At 44.6% G+C, this 16,450-nt stretch overlaps 1 protein-coding gene across 1 annotated transcript in view; it reads left to right on the forward strand.

Moving 5' to 3' along the window:
• Positions 1–16,450, forward strand: part of TG (thyroglobulin) — a gene marked incomplete at its 5' end in the record, with an annotated part of 481,401 nt that overhangs the window by 73,190 nt on the left and 391,761 nt on the right. Inside the window, 5 exons of the mRNA XM_082259019.1 lie at positions 25–102; positions 2,082–2,197; positions 5,678–5,786; positions 7,673–7,864; positions 11,431–11,640. Of these exons, the coding sequence (XP_082115145.1) occupies positions 25–102; positions 2,082–2,197; positions 5,678–5,786; positions 7,673–7,864; positions 11,431–11,640 (705 nt within the window). The remainder of the gene's footprint in view (positions 1–24; positions 103–2,081; positions 2,198–5,677; positions 5,787–7,672; positions 7,865–11,430; positions 11,641–16,450) is intronic.

The raw sequence follows: 16,450 nt of genomic DNA on the forward strand, positions 1-16,450 counted from the left end.
GCTAATAGATTTCTGTTTCCCCAGCTCACTACTGGTGTGTGGATAATGAAGGAAGCTACCTTGAAGGGTCCCTGGTATCACGGAATTCTAACCCGCCGAAGTGTAAGTTTATGAGTCTAAGTATATATTTTCTACTACAGCATTAAAAAGAAGTGCACAATTCACTTAAAAACAACCTATAGGTAGGAAGCAAAGATATCCTAACATTCATAGACCTCTGTCACTACTATGAGATATTGTGGCTTCTCTTGAGCAGGGAAAGCCATGCACTGTACAGCATCAATAATGGGGTCATTGCCCATTTAGATTTTAACATTAGCTTGTGCACATGAGCATTGTTCACATGCATGTTGGAGTACATATCAGTGCAGGTCAATACATTCCCATTTACCCCAATACATTCCCATTTACCTCAATACATTCCCATTTACCTCAACCCCCCCCCCCCCTTTCTTTCATTTACCTCATTAGGGTTGTGCGGATGACAGTTCTGGGTCTGTGTTTGATCTGAACGAGGCATGTCCTATGGGAATTATGGAATTATGTTTGCATTGCAGGCAACACGGGTCACATGCAGCCTTTTGCTTTCAAACAGTTGTGTTTAAGATGTGCTGCATTCAAATGTAATAACCAGCATTTAACAGCAACACCCATGAACACAAGTAAATATTAATTCTGATTGCTTGTTCTGAATACCAGCACCTTGCATAAGGTTTTCTTGGTAATTTACCTCCTGGTGACTGCAAGGAACATTATCCAAAGGGGATAGTGGATACAGCCAACACTCTATGAATAAAATATTTCAAAAGGAACTTCAGCTCCCCCCCCCCCAAAAAAAAAAAAAAAATACAGTTGTGCCCTTTATCCCTTGTCTTCTTTCTAAGCTACATAAATATACTTACAAAAAACATATCCAGCAGAGGTGTAACTAGAACCTTCAGGGCCCCAGTGCAAGAAACCATGAAGGGCCCCCCCCCCCGAACCCCTAACCGGGGCCTTTCCCTTCAAGCCTGGGGCTCTTCCCACTGATCCTGGGGCCCTTTACTCTCCTTGCGGGGCCCTTTATTATGGTCCTGCAGCGGGACCCTTTCACAAGTTCTGCAGTGAGCCCCATTCCTGCCATCTTGGGGCCTCCCCACGGTGGTGGAATGCCAGGGCCCAGTTGCAAGTGTGACCTTTGCAATCCTAGAAGTTCACCCACTGCTGTCAGTAGTTTTTATTTTTTGGTATTTTAATTGTATTATTTTTTATCATTTTATTTTATTTTTTTACAATGTCACTGACTATGACTCTGTCCATTCAGAAAAGTAAGGAGCTGGTAAATTACATATTTACTGACCCCTTCCTGGTTCTCTATTGTGACACATCCCCTGCAGCATCCGGCAGGAGAGGGGAGGGAGCATAGTGGGGGGGACGGGACCAGGGGAGCACACAGGGGCCCAGAGACAGCAGAACACAAGTGAACTGGATAGGAGGAGTGGCGAGGGCAGCATACAGAGGAACCAATCTCCTCCATTTTCCTCCTGCATCTACAGGAAGAAAAAGGAGGACAGTGATTTCTCTACATGCTGCCCCCACCGCCCCTCCTATCCAGGTATACAGGGGAGCCGCACAGGCCCCCTGGAGCATGGGGCCCGGTTGAAATTGCAACCCCTGTAGTTACGCCCCTGATATCCAGCATTGTCCTCTTCTCCCACACCGCTCTCCTACTACAGGTCCTGTCATGTGTGCCATCTTCCACTTGTGTGTCATCATTGACCTGGCTGTCTCTTCCAGGTGCATGCAGCCGGTCCCCCGGTGAAGCGGTGCATACAGACACATCTATTGTAGGATGTCTCTGTGGCCTCCTGGTGACATGATGTGGGTATCCCAGGAGGCTATGGGTAACATGGGGGATATATCATTCTTACCTATGCGAGAAATTGTGCTAAATTTGTTAAAATAAATAAATTAAGACAAAATTGAAAAAAAGACTGAAGGTCCACTTTAAGCTTGGCCAAAAATGCCTATTACAGAAAATGCCCTGTTTAATAGATGGTTGTTAACACAAAGTTAAATATTTAAACCCTCATTCTCTGTAGGCCAAACACAATGCCAAAGAGCTGAAACAAAAGCCCTCATCTCCAGTTGGTTGCCAAGAAAATCTTCTACTCTTAGTGCGGAGACTTATGAAGGATTTATCCCAAAGTGTACAGAGGTAACTTATTGCGTAATTACTCTATTATAAAGCCTGCTCTGGGTAAAAATTGCTATATTATTTAATTAATTTCATTATTATTCATTGTAATTTTTTCCTCAAACATGTTATAAGGGGACGAGAAAACTATACATGAATATTTATGACCAGTTTTCAACCAAATTTCAACTAACCTCAATTTGCACCTAACCTTATAGTCTCTGCTTAGTAGCACTAAAAAATGCAGGAAAAAAAAGCTTGCCTAATAATATGTAAAATTTTTGCATCCTAGTTTCTTTAAAGTATTGATCTAATTGTAGAGTTCACAATAACAACGTTTGATTTACCCATAAACCATTTTTTTTTCTTTTGTCAGAGGCCTGATATCAAAACTTCTAAGGTGTGAGTGCTTAAAGCGTATGCAAACACAAGAACAAACATGTTATATATTGCAGCTCACAGGTCTTTAGATGTAGTTTCTGCATTTGTTTCTTTTATTGAGGCTTCTTTTTGCTTTATTTTCACTACCTGATCAATCCAGCAATTCTTTATTGTCCTAGCGTGACAATACTTACCCACCTTACTGTATTTCAGCTTTGTCACGCTAGGACAGGTCCATAGAGCAACTCCCCTCTCCTTTTCTCCACAAGGGGAAGGGGTTTTTCAGGGACTGGGCCAAGTTTCATTCCATTTATTCTTCCTTTTTTTATCTATAACAATCCGATGGACAGTAGACAGTGAGGACTTAACATATAACCACCAATCAATATAGTTTGATAAAGGAGAGTAAAATAGGTACCCTTTGTCCCGAAAATGCCTTACCAATTAAGAAGTCTGAATTCAAATGTAAGCAAAGGGCTTTCCTCAGCCGGCTGATTATCAGAAATTTCCAGATCATTCAAGCTCCCCGTTTCAGATTCTCAGGGTCACCTGTAAAGTCCCTCCTGGCTGGCTCGCCAACTGCTTTTGAAATTTTATAGATAGGCAACTCCTATCCTCATATTGATAAGTGGTTCCAAATTAAATAATAACTACTGCAGTAGGGAACAGACACAAAGGATACACTAAGCATCTTTCAAAATAACTGTTCTGTTTATTCAATGCAATTTACGTTTTTTATACACATGATAACTTGGGTGGCGCATTATTATTACAATTGTACTTTTATGGTAACAAGGGGTGTAACATAGGCAGGCTAAATTCTAATCAGGACTTGAAAGAATGCAAACATGTAATGAAAACATTATTAATGTCTAGGGATGGGCCGAACACCCCCCTGTTTGGTTCGTACCAGAACATCTCGAACAGGGAAAAAGTTCTAGCGACAATGTGAAACAATTAAAGGGGATACGAAAATGAAAAAAAAAATCAAAAGTCCTAATTTTAAAGAGTTATATGCAAGTTATTGCCATAAAAAGTGTATGGGGACCTGGGTACTGCCCTGGGGGACAGGTATCAATGCAAACATTTTTTTTTTTTTTAATTATTGTTTTTAAAGGAGCAGTGATTTTAATGATGCCTAGAGTGAAACAATAAAAATAAAAAATTCCCTTAAATATCGTGACGGGGGGTTGGGGGGTTGAGGGCTTAATGTGCCTGTAAATTGGCGCATATATACAATGTATAGAGTCTGCTGCAGCAATACTGAAATTTCTAAAGGAGAAAATGTCAGTTAAACTTGCTCACGTCTGTAATGTATTGCCGGCTCCCGGCAATACAGATAAAAGAAAAATGAAAGAATTAAAAAAAAAAAAAAACGGCTTTGGGTCCCCCCAAATTCCATACCAGACCCTTATCTGAGCATGCAGCCTGGCAGGTCAGGAAAGGGGGGGACGAGCTAGTGCCCCCCCTCCTGAACCATACCAGGCCACATGCCCTCAACATGGGGGGGTGGGTGCTTTGTGGCGGGGAGGCTCTGCCACCCCAACCCAAAGCACCTTGTCCCCATGTTGATGAGGACAAGGTCCTCTTCCTGACAACCCTGGGCTGGGGTTGTCGGGGTCTGCGGGTTGGGGGGGCTTATCGGAATCTGGAAGCCCTCTTTAACAAAGGGGCCCCCAGATCCCAGCCCCTCCCATGTGAATGGCTTATCGGGTACATCGTATCCCTACCCATTCACCAAAAAAGTGTTAAAAAAATAAGAATCACAGGAAACAGTTTTTGACAAGTCCTTTATTAAAAAAAAAAAAAAAAATTGTGTCCCTCGAAAAAAATCCATTATCAATCACGCTGCCAGCCGGACCCGGAAAAAATAAAGCGATTTCGCCTCTTGGGAAACATCCTGCCGAATGCCTTCTCTCCACTTCGATAGATCTTATATAGGCAAGGGGCGGGGCAACCCAGCTATATCACCCAGTGGCATCGCCACCTTCTGATGTCATGTGACTTTAACATTGGCATCTATGGGAAATCTTGGTCTGCTTGATATGGCACTGCTTCCAAACCATAAGTGACAGGGACACCAAACTTGGGGAGCACCAAGAGGGTACCTAGGACTACAACATATCTATACATTTTAAAAGTGGAGTATGCCTGTACACTACACTGACTGCACTAAACTAACTCAACTCACTATCCACTATCTACCTGCCTAATCTCTATTGTCACACACTATACACAGCTGCCATGTACGCAATGGTCTTATATAGTGTGGGGTGTGGACTTAGCCCCTGAGCCATGATTGGCTAAAGACACTCAGCCTTTGGCCAATTATGGCTCTCACAGTACATTGTGTTGTGATTGGCCAAAGTATACAGGTGCATGCTTTGGCCAATCATCTGCAGTCAAGGCACTGCAAGCGCGCAGTGCATTATAGGGCGCTCATCGGGGGGCGAACTTCCCGCCGAGTGCCCCATTTGTTTGTGTGTTCAGCGTTCAAACCCACAGACCATCCCTACTAGTGACTCCTGTCAAACGGGACTGCTGGAAAATTTGCGTTTGATCAGTGCAAGTTCCTGAATATCACCTGGTATCAGCTTCTTACAGTCACTGTACAGCAGGGCTGGATTGTGAGAGACAAGAGGAAAGAAGTGCAGCGCCTTCTAAGTGCAGCAAGACATTTAATGTAGAGTAAAGCAGTATTACACTCACATAACACAGGTGAATAAGAAGCACTTCAGCAACATTTCTAAGTCATCTGGGGCATCACTGGAGCGAGTCCTGGTGGTGGAGGCAGGGGGTCCCGGTGAGAGAGGCAGGGGGGTTCCTCCGCATGCGATGGGGCGGCCTTGGTGGTGTCCGTGGGCTCCCCGTCAGCTGGTGGAACGCTGGTGGAATGCTGGCACTCATGGGTCCTGGGATCCTGACGTCACTCCTGAAGGCCTGAAGAAGGAGTGCATGCTCCGCAAACACGTCGCCATAGTTTTGCTTTAAGAGTATTTTACCAATAGAACTGTGTTATTAATAGGAAAGAGGTCATAAGGCTGATATTTATTTCACCCAGAAAAGTTGGTAGCTCGATATGTTTGTTTTATCCTAAATAATGACTTGTCTCTATTATAGGCAGGACAGTATGTTCCTTTACAAAGATCAGACACGGATTCTTGGTGTGTGAGTCCCGTGAGTGGTGAAGCTATCCCAAAAGACACGAATGCCTTGAAGAACATAAATTGTAAGTTTACATTCTTTTTCTGAGAACTTTTTCACTTGACGTAAATTGTATGTGTACATAGAGTATGTCTTAACACAAATAAAAGTGTAATATATACACAAAGTATACAGAAAGTATGACCAAATTAAAGAAAAATATAATATATTACAGCACACCAGTTCTTAGATGTGGTGGCTGCATTTGTTTTCTTTATTTGGATTAAAGCGGAGTTCCAGCTATTTTTTTTACCTGCAAGCCCATCCGCAATGCTATTGTAAATGGTCCAATTATTATTATTTTTTTCTAAATATCTTTTTTTCATTTATTTCTTGCAGTACTTTCGACTCCGGCCGCCTAGGCCATTATGTCACAAGGCGATTCCCATGAATTCCTGGGATATTGGCGTCATCTATCCCAGGAATCCATGGGAATCACCTAACACTGTAATCAGCGCCATGCAGTGGCATTACTGCGTAAGCGCAAGATCGGGAATTGCATGCTGGGTAGCCAGCTGCACCGAAATCCCGGAAATAAAGACTAGCGGGCTTCAGATGCCCACAACTGCAATGGACCCTGCCTGCTTCCTAGATTATTATTATTATACAGGATTTATATAGCGCCAACAGTTTGCGCAGCGCTTTGAGGTCAGGTTAGATTTAAACTAGTTAAAACAAATGAAAAGGAAAACATTATTGTCTGTATTAAAATGTTAAAGTAGAAGTAGGAACAATGACGGGGAGCATTTAAAAAAAAATAATTATATTTAGGGACTGGAACTCTGCTTTAACCGCTTCCATACAAGACAAATTCAGGCATTTCTCTCTTACTTGTAAAAATCATAATTTTTTTGCTAGAAAATTACCCAGAACCTCCAAACATTATATATATTTTTTTAGCAGAGACCCTAGGGAATAAAATGGCGGTCATTGTAGTTGTTTGTCACACGGTATTAGCGCAGCAAATTTTCAAATGCAATTATTTGGGAAAAAATTAAATGTTTCACGAATTTAAAAAAAAAACAAAAAAAAAAAACAGTAATTTTAGCCCAATTTTTTTGTATAATGTGAAAGATGATATTACGCAGAGTAAATAGATACCTAACATGTCATGCTTTAAAATTGCACACACTCATGGAATGGCGCCAAACTTTGGTTCCTTAAAAATCTCCCTAGGTGACCCTTTAATATTTTTTACAGGTCACTAGTTTAGAGTTACAGAGGAGGTCTTGAGCTAGAATTATTGCTCTTGCTCCAACGATCACAGCGATACCTAACGTGTGGTTTGAAAGTTGTTTACATTTGTGGACATGACCTATGTTTGCATTCACTTACACGTACTTGAATGAGGGGACAGGGATGCTTTTTTTTTTTTTTTGTTTATTTTATTTAAATATTTTAGTTTTTACACTTTCCTTTTAATTTTTTTTATCACTTTTATTCCTATTAAAAGGAATGTACACATCCCTTGTAATAGGAATAGGGCATGATAGGTCCTCTTCATGGAGAGATCTGGGGTCTGTAGGACCCCACATCTCTCCTCGAGGCTGAAAAGCCTGAGATTGAAAAAAAAATTGATCTCAGGCTTTCCAGCCAAACACACATCAGTGTTTACATCTGCCAGGGCCAGACGTGACGTCATAGCGTTGTGCCCGGCCTCTGAAAGTCATTGAGATAACTGGGTAAACTTCTGCCGTCGGCAGGTTCATTCTCCTGATTTTCCGTAGGTAAAGCATAGTGAGTATGAGTTATCACCCTAGGACAGGAATTGTGTTACTGGCAGGATCACTAGGGAAAAATAAAGGAAAAAGGAAAACGAATCCAGCCACTAGAACCCGTAACCTGCAATATATTACATTTCAATTTTTGGGCTTAGATACACTTTAAAATATTATGCTATGTCATCTTCAGGTCCAAGCTCCTGCACCATATTGGCTGAAGACAATTCACAAGGTGAAGGGATCGGTGTTGCTTGTAGCGGGGACGGGACCCGGGAGCAGTGTGATCCGGATAGCAATGTGTGCTATTGCCTGTTCCCAGATGGTGAGGAGGCTGATGGGACTCGGGTCCCCATGACGGACAGGTCAGGCTCCCTGTGCCAGGGTAGGTTCTGTTTGGATACACAAGTAATGTCATTTGCAGCTAATTTTATTATTTTTAGACTAATGGTTGGTTAGCCAGTGAACATTATCATAGTCAATGGAAGGTGATCACCCCTAAAAAGAAAGTTTACAGCGGAACTTTATCCATAACAACTTGAGAAAAAATAATGTTCTTCAGCAAGGAACATACACTGCCTGGCCAAAAAAAATAAAAAAAGGTCACACACTTTGGACCAACTTTAGCTTTGATTATGGCACGCATTCGCTGTGGCATTGTTTCGATAAGCTTCTGCAGTGTCACAAGATTTATTTCCATCCAGTGTTGCATTCATTTTTCACCAAGATCTTGTATTGATGATGGAAGAGTCGGACCACTGTGCAAAGCCTTCTCCAGCACATCCCAAAGATTCTCAATGGGATTAAGTTCTGGACTCTGTGGTGGCCAATCCATGTGTGAAAATGATGTCTCATGCTCCCTGAACCACTCTTTCATAATTTGAGCCCGATAAATCCTGGCATCGTCATCTTGGAATAAGCCCGTGCCATCAGGGAAGAAATAATCCATTGATGGAATGACCTGGTCATTCAGTATATTCAGGTAGTCAGCTGACCTCATTCTTTGGGCACATGCTGTAACTATCCAATAGGAGAGTTACTGCATGCTTAGTTTACTAATGGCTCGTTTCCACTGAGCGGTACGGTACGGTTCTATAGAGTACGCAATTTTTGCCGTTTCCATTGTGTATGGTACCCTAATTCCGAACCGTACCGTACCACTTTTTTGGGACCCTTTCGTTGGGGTACGAAGCACATTAGTACTGTACCAACAGGGTGGAGCTACACTCTGTAGAACTTTGATTGGTTGACAGAGAATCGTCCATCACAGCTTTCCCGGCTACACAACGCCTATCATGAAAGGGTACTATTGGCGGTGGAAATGTACTGAACCGTACCGTACCGTACCACTCAGTGGAAACGAGGCATTAGTTGCTTAGTTACTTCCAAGTGGCGTCTTTTTTTTGTGGCCAGGCAGTGTACATTTCACATAAATAATTATGCTACCAAAATGAGTGTGTGCTGTAAATTGCCTCCAGCATTGTTCCTGTTTCTTCTTGCTGGAGGCTGCCATTTTGCTGAAGCCCAGAGCCCCTGAACAGCAGTAAATCATAAAGCAGAAATAATCCCAATGATTTAATGGATTAAAAAAACAGTTCCATTCCTGGAATGCTGGGATTGCTAACAGTTATATTTGACTGTGTCCTCAACTAAACTGTCAAACCATCAAATGGCTGGTGTCATAACTGACCACATGTGCAGCACCGTGGCAGTTGCAGATCAAACAGAAGCAGCTTCCTTGGCTGTAAAGGATAGCAGGGTTTAATTCTGCTTTAAGGCTGTCAGCAGATCAGCTTCTACAAACTCAGTAGTGCCTAAAAATGCCTAAAAATTTAGAGAAACTGAGCATGTGCAGAGCAGAGTGAGACAGAGTAATATTGGATTATATACAGTATAGGCACGTTTATTTAATATGTTACAAAGCTATACCTACAAAAGGGGCCAGCCGGACGTGATCTAGCAGATCTTCATTTTCTGACTAAAGTTCCACTAGGGGGCATCACTTCTTTCTTTAGCTATGTGACAGTTAACGCAGTTCAGATACAGTACATGTGGGAAGCATATATTCACTTTATAAAGGGAACATCCATTAAATTTATAGTGAGGTCATATTTTGTGCTATTATTGCAGTGTTCACTTTTAGGCCCCATTCACTCCTGAGCGTTTTGTAGCAAGAGAGCCGGTTCACACATATGCGATGCGAGAGCCCTGCGAATCCACTGCGGGTTTCTGCATCGCATTCAACTTGCAGGCAGTTCACAATGCCATATGTGAATCCCTGGGAGTGTCAATACAAAGTTAACGACACCCCCAGATCAGTTTGCATATCGCAGTGCGAACTGTCACTTTCGACATGAAATGAATCGCATAAGTGTGACCAGCCATGCGATCCGATTCTGGTGTGGGCCCAAAAAAGGGTCCTGTGCGAGTTGTGTCCGAATGCAATGCCAATTCAGCCATACAATGATTTTCAGAGCAGTGCGCTCCGAATCACATGCAATGTCTGTCATCGCAAATATGTGAACCGTGACTGAAGCTCTAAAACGCTGGAGGAGAAAAATTCAATGCATTCCTATAGCGTTGGCTCACATCTCCACTCCAGTTAGCCTGAAGCTCAAATTTTGCAGATTGGGCAGATTGGTGCTTTTTAGAAGCGTCTTTCCTCTTTAGAAATGCATTGTTTATTAGCCTCCTAATATAACCTTTGTATCTGTTGAAGATGAGGGAGCAAAGGCGGTGCTTCTTCCACAGTCAGAGCAGCCAAGATTAAAGCGGTTGTATCCCGCTTTTTGACACTTTTACCTACAGGTAAGCCTATAATAAGGCTTACCTGTAGGTACAAATAATATCTCCTAAACCGGCATGGTTTAGGAGATATTTACAGTGCATGCAGCCGCTCGCGCGAGCGGCGCATGCGCTCTGAAGGTCCGGGGGGACCTTCAATTAATTTGCCGGGAGCTTGCCGGAAAAATCACTCCCGCGCGCATGCGCGGGAGTGACGTCATCGCGGCTCCGGCCAATCATCGCGCAGGAGCCGTCTCTTCCAGGCCAATCACCGCGCCGGAGCCGCCGAACCCGGAAGAGACGGCGAGGGATCATGGCAGCGCCCGCAGCGATGTCCGGGGGTCCGTGTCGGGGCTTCGTTCTAAGGTAAGTTACACATAATGGGCTAGTATGCGATGCATACTAGCCCATTATGCCTTTGTCTTGCAGGTTTTTTTTTTATTTTTTTTTATTTTTTAGGGTTTACAACCGTTTTAATAGCACTTTACCCCAAGGTCATCAAAGCTGAGCACTTCCAGGTTCATACTATCCAGTGTAAATCAGAGAACAGTGCCAATAGTTACGTCAGTGTCCCATTGGCCTTCACTTCCGGTATTGGAAGGTAAATCTCATCTTTTAGCTGAATTGTTGTCTTAGTCACCAGAACATTTGTTCCTAGTGAATGATCTTCTTACTCTGGTGACAACCCGAAATTTTGGATTTTCCCTAAAAATAAGTCCCAATGACATGGTCAGCATATCAAAATGAGATAGAAAATCTTCCCAGCCAAGATACAAACAGCTTTAAACACCTAAAAGAGGATCTAGCCCTCACTTTATCCAAATCTGAAAAAAATATGTTTAGCTTTTACTGTACATGCACTTTAATAATTGCTGAAATGCGACATTGGCCACACAGGGAGAGCATTGTTTTAATTAGGTCAACTCAAAGATTTGCACTGTTAGAAGGAGCAGGAAAACACAACCATTGTGTAGCAGTGCAGAGCTTGCATAGGTATGTAAATATGTTTTTTCTTATCTGCATATATTAATATTCACATAAATAGGCTTTTTAAAACATACTGTATATTAAAAATATTATACACCTATGCTGCTCTACCTTTACATGTAACTCTTGTCTGGTTGTTTAGATTCCATAACTTACATAATGTTACCTTTTTGTTGCTAGCCCCGCTGTGTCCACTTCCCTTTGGCATTAAGGAAATCAAACATGGATCTATGTTCTGCTCTGAGCTCCTAGAGTCTGGGAAAATGGTGCAGAAATGTCAGCTTGTGTGTCAGAAGGGCTTCACCAACCTAATCTCCACTTCTACATTCACATGTGACCCCAATTCTCATTTCTGGGCACCACAGCCACCACACAGCCAGCCCTGCCAAAGTAAGAACATTTTTTTGATCCTGTTCTAAAGGGGATTCTGGACTACATTGCGGGGAAAATATTATACTTTGGGGTCGATTTTATTAGAATTTTTAACAAATATTCAAACTTTCAGAATTTATTTTAAATATATACAGTATCTCACAAAAGTGAGTACACCCCTAACATTTTTGTAAATATTTTATTATATCAATGTAAAGTAGTGAGTGTACAGCTTGTATAACAGTGTAAATTTGCTGTCCCCTCAAAATAACTCAACACACAGCCATTAATGTCAAAACCGCTGGCTACAAAAGTGAGTACACCTCTAAGTGAAAATGTTCAAATTGGGCCCAATTAGCCATTTTCCCTCCCCGGTGTCATGTGACTCGTTAGTGTTAAAAGGTCTCAGGTGTGAATGGGGAGCAGGTGTGTTAAATTTGGTGTTATCACTCTCACTCTCTCAAATTGGTCACTGGAAGTTCAACATGGCACCTCATGGCAAAGAACTCTCTGAGGAGAATTGGCCTCGCCATGGTCGACCAAAGAGGTTGAGTGCATGTGCTCAGCGTCATATCCAGAGGTTGTCTTTGGGAAATAGATGTATGAGTGCTGCCAGCATTGCTACAGAGGTTGAAGGGGTGGGGGGTCAGCCTGTACGTGTTCAGACCATACTCTGCACACTGCATCACATTGGTCTGCATGGCTGTCATCCCAGAAGGAAGCCTCTTCTAAAGATGATGCACAGGAAAGCCCGCAAACAGTTTGCTGAAGACAAGCAGACTAAGGACATGGATTACTGGAATCGTGTCCTGGGGTCTGATGAGACCAAGATAAACTTTTCTGGTTCAGATGGTGTCAAGCGTGTGTGGTGGCAACCAGGTGAGGAGTACAAAGACAAGTGTGTCTTGCCTACAGTCAAGCATGGTGGTGGGAGTGTCATGGTCTGGGGCTGCATGAGTGCTGCCAGCACTGGGGAGCTACGGTTCATTGAGGGAACCATGAATGCCAACATGTACTGTGACATACTGAAGCAGAGCATGATCCCCTCCCTTCGGAGACTGGGCTGCAGGGCAGTATTCCAAAATAACGACTCCAAACACACCTCCAAGACCACCACTGTCTTGCTAAAGAAGCTGAGGGTAAAGGTGATGGACTGGCCAAGCATGTCCCCAGACCTAAACCCTATTGAGCATCTGTGGAGCATCCTCAAATGGAAGGTGGAGGAGCGCAAGGTCTCTAACATCCACCAGCTCCATGATGTAGTGTGTTGAGTTATTTTGAGGGGACAACAAATTTACACTGTTATACACGCTGTACACTCACTACTTTACATTGTAGCAAAGTGTCATTTCTTCAGTGTTGTCACATGAAGAGATATAATAAAGTATTTACAAAAATGTGAGGGGTGTACTTACTTTTGTGAGATACTGTATGTAAGGGCAGCAGCCATTTTCTTGGTTTCCCTGAGTGTTTTGTGCCATTTTCGGGCGCCATCTTAAGTGTGGACAACCGCGCTGTATGGGCAGCAGACATTTTGACTGTGTTTCCTATTCATTTGTATGGAGTTTTCACTTGCTGCTGACAGACTGACAAAGAGGTTTACTTATCCAGGTTGGATAGTAGTAAAGGGTTTTTAGTTCTTTTAACAGTCTTCAGACACACTTAGCTCCTGTCAGGATACCTGCTAATCTTAAAGAGGGACAGCAGGGCGGACCGCGAGTGCAACATTTAAAGGGCCAATGTACTCAATTTTGACATTGCTCAAAATGGAGTCCCAAAGTGGAAATTTCCCCTGTGAACTTATTTGTGCAGCTGGCACATCCGGTTCGCCTTCTCTGGGGTCTCTGTCTGCAGCCTTGGAAACTCTGGCGTCCAAAGTTGACCTTGTCATGAAACAAATTGCTACTCAAAAAAGGCCTATGCCCTCTCAGTCCTCTGATTCAGAGCCTGATATAGTTGCCATGGACAACTTTCCCCCTGAGGGATCCCTGTCCTCAGTCAGATAATGAGGAGGATGAGTCCTCTTCAGCCGCAGCGTGGGAACATGCTCTGGTGGAAGCACTGATTCGTTCAGTGAGGGAAACATTACAACTGGATGATGAGCCCACACAGTCAGGAAAGCGGGTTGTCATCGGCTCCCGCAAAGCCCAGAAGTCGGGTCAGGTTTTTCCTTGTCCCGAGGATTTTCACTAAATCGTGAATGAGCACTAGTGGCGCATTAAGCACATGCTGGTGGTGCCCAAGTGCTTTCTGCGCCGTTATCCTTTTGTGGACTTGGTTTCCACTCGCTGGACAGTGTCACCTAAGATGAATCGTACTGTTTCCCGGTTGAATACCAGTGGAAGATTCCCCCGGTGTTTAATGACCCGGCGGACAGGCGTACGGAGGCGCTTTCCCGCCACTTACACTTGGTGGCAGTTTCGCTGCTCAAACCTGTGTTCGCTTTCATCTTAGTCTCTTAGACGGTTACGGAATGGATCAAGGTGCTTAAGAGCAACCTGCAGGCTGAGTCGGTTCCTCCGACTCTAATTGAACTCACTGATCAGATGGCCCAGGCCATGGTGTACCTGTGTGATGCAGCCCTGGACGAGGCCCCTCTGATTGCCAGAGTGTCTGCGGTAGCGGTCGCATTAGGCTGCATGGTGTGGCTGAAGAGCTGGTCGGCGGACCAGGCTTCTAAGTAAGCCGTGGCTGACCTTCCCTTTTTGGGTGAACGCCTCTTTGGATGAGTTAATCAAGGGCCTAACAGGGGGCAAGAGTATTCTTCTCCCTCAATCCTCCAAAGGTAAAGGCGCCTTGCAGTAAGCAGGGACCTTCCTTGGCTCACCGGGGGGGGGGGGTTTCGTACCTCGGGGGCGCAGGAAAAAAAAAGGCAAATCATTCAGAGCCTCCAGAGGAAACAAGAAGTCTTGGTCGGGTAAGCCCAAGGCCGGTCAGTCCGGTTTGACGGACAAGTCCTCCTCTGCATGAAGGGATGCCCTCACCTGTATCAGGGGTGGGGGGACGTCTGCGTCTTTTTTGAGAGCCCTGGAAGTCTCTGATTCCGGACAAATGGGTTCACAAATTGATTTGTACAGGGTACAAGATCGAATTTCAGCCGGACAGGTTTTGGGAATTTTTTCTCAAACCTGTTCATGGTGCCCAGGAAGGAGGGCAAGGTGTGTCCAATTCTGGACCTCAAATTGCTGAACCACTTTGTGCGGGTACAAAAGTTTCGGATGGAATCCATCCGGTCGGTGGTGGCGTCTTTGCAACAAAGGACTTTCTTGCCTCCATCATTTTAAAAGATGCGTATTAGCTCATAACAGCCTATTTACGAGGGCCACCAACGGTCTCTCCGTTTCGCGGTGGCGAAGGAGCACTATCAATTTGTGGCATTACCCTTTGGTCTAGCCTCCGCTCCCAGAGTCTTCACCAATATTTTGGCCCCAGTGTTGGCTTTGCTCCGCAAGAAGGGGATTGCAGTCCTCAGTTATCTGGACGATCTCCTGTTAAGGGCGACCTCTTGTGTCACCCTGTCGGGCGACCTGGCATTCACAGTTCTGACTCTTCAGAAGTTTGGGTGGACCATCAACTTCCTGAAATCTGCACTGACTCCGTCAGTACGCTTGAGTTATCGGGGCATGATCTTAGACTCCGCTCAAGCAAGGGTCTTGCTCCTGGAGGAAAAGCTCCGGACCTTGCAGGGCGAGATCAGGATCCTGAAGGACAATGATCTCTCCTCTCTGCGGACCTGTATGAGGGCTCTGGGGCTAATGGTGTCGGCCTTCCAGGCGGTCCCGTTTGCCCAATTTCATACGAGACCTCTGCAAGCAGAGATTCTTGCCAAGGATCTGCAGTCTTTGGAAAGGATGATTTTTCTGAGCCATCTCACGCGGTCAGAGCTCTCATGGTGGCTTCTGTCGCCCGCTCTGAGCCAGGACAGGTCCTTAATGCCGCTGTTGTGGACATGGCTCACCATGGATGCCAGCCTGATGGGCTGGGGTGGACTACTGAACCCTTTTTGCATCCAAGGAACGTGGTCGACGGTGGAGTCGTCCCTACCGATCAATGTCCTGGAGCTCAGGGCAGCTCTGCCTGCTCCATTGGACACCTCGGTTACAGGGTGTTCAAACCGACAATTCCATGGCTGTGGCTTACATCAATCACCAAGGGGGCACCAATGGTGCTCGGGCAGCCAAGGAAGTGGCCGAAATTCTGACCTGGGCCGAGGCGCACGTTCCGGCTCTTTCCGCAGTTCACATGCCAGGGGTAAAGAACTGGCAGGCGGATTACCTGAGTCGTCAAACTCTGGATCAGGGGGAATGGTCCCTGCATCCGGAGGTCTTTTGCCTCCTGTGTGCCCGATGGGGAACTCCGGAGGTGGATCTGTTTGCATCTTGTCTAAACAGAAAAGTAGAGCGGTTTGTGGCCAGGGCTCGAGATCCTTGAAACACACCTTTATTCAAGGGGTGCGTCATCTGGCTCCGCCGAGAAGATCCCCTTTACCTTTGTGGGATCTGAATTTGGTTTTGTCTGTTCTTCAACAATCTCCCTTTGAAAATATCAGGGAGATGTCTCTGCCTTTGTTGTCTCAGAAAGTTGCCTTTCTGGTGGCTATCACCTCTGCTCGCAGGGTGTCTGAGTTAGCGGCTCTGTCTTGCCACTCGCCATATCTGGTCGTTCATAGGGATAAGGTTGTTCTGCGACCTAACCAATCTTTCCTGCCTAAGGTGGTGTCGGCTTTCCACCTCAATGCAGATATTGTTTTGTCTTCGCTCTGTGCGAAGCCCAAGCATCCCAAGGAATTTGCTTTGCATTCTCTGGATGTAGTCTGGGCAATCAGGGT

The sequence above is a fragment of the Pelophylax lessonae genome (assembly GCF_965119305.1).
Source record: "Pelophylax lessonae genome assembly, chromosome: 5".
NCBI lineage: Eukaryota > Metazoa > Chordata > Amphibia > Anura > Ranidae > Pelophylax > Pelophylax lessonae.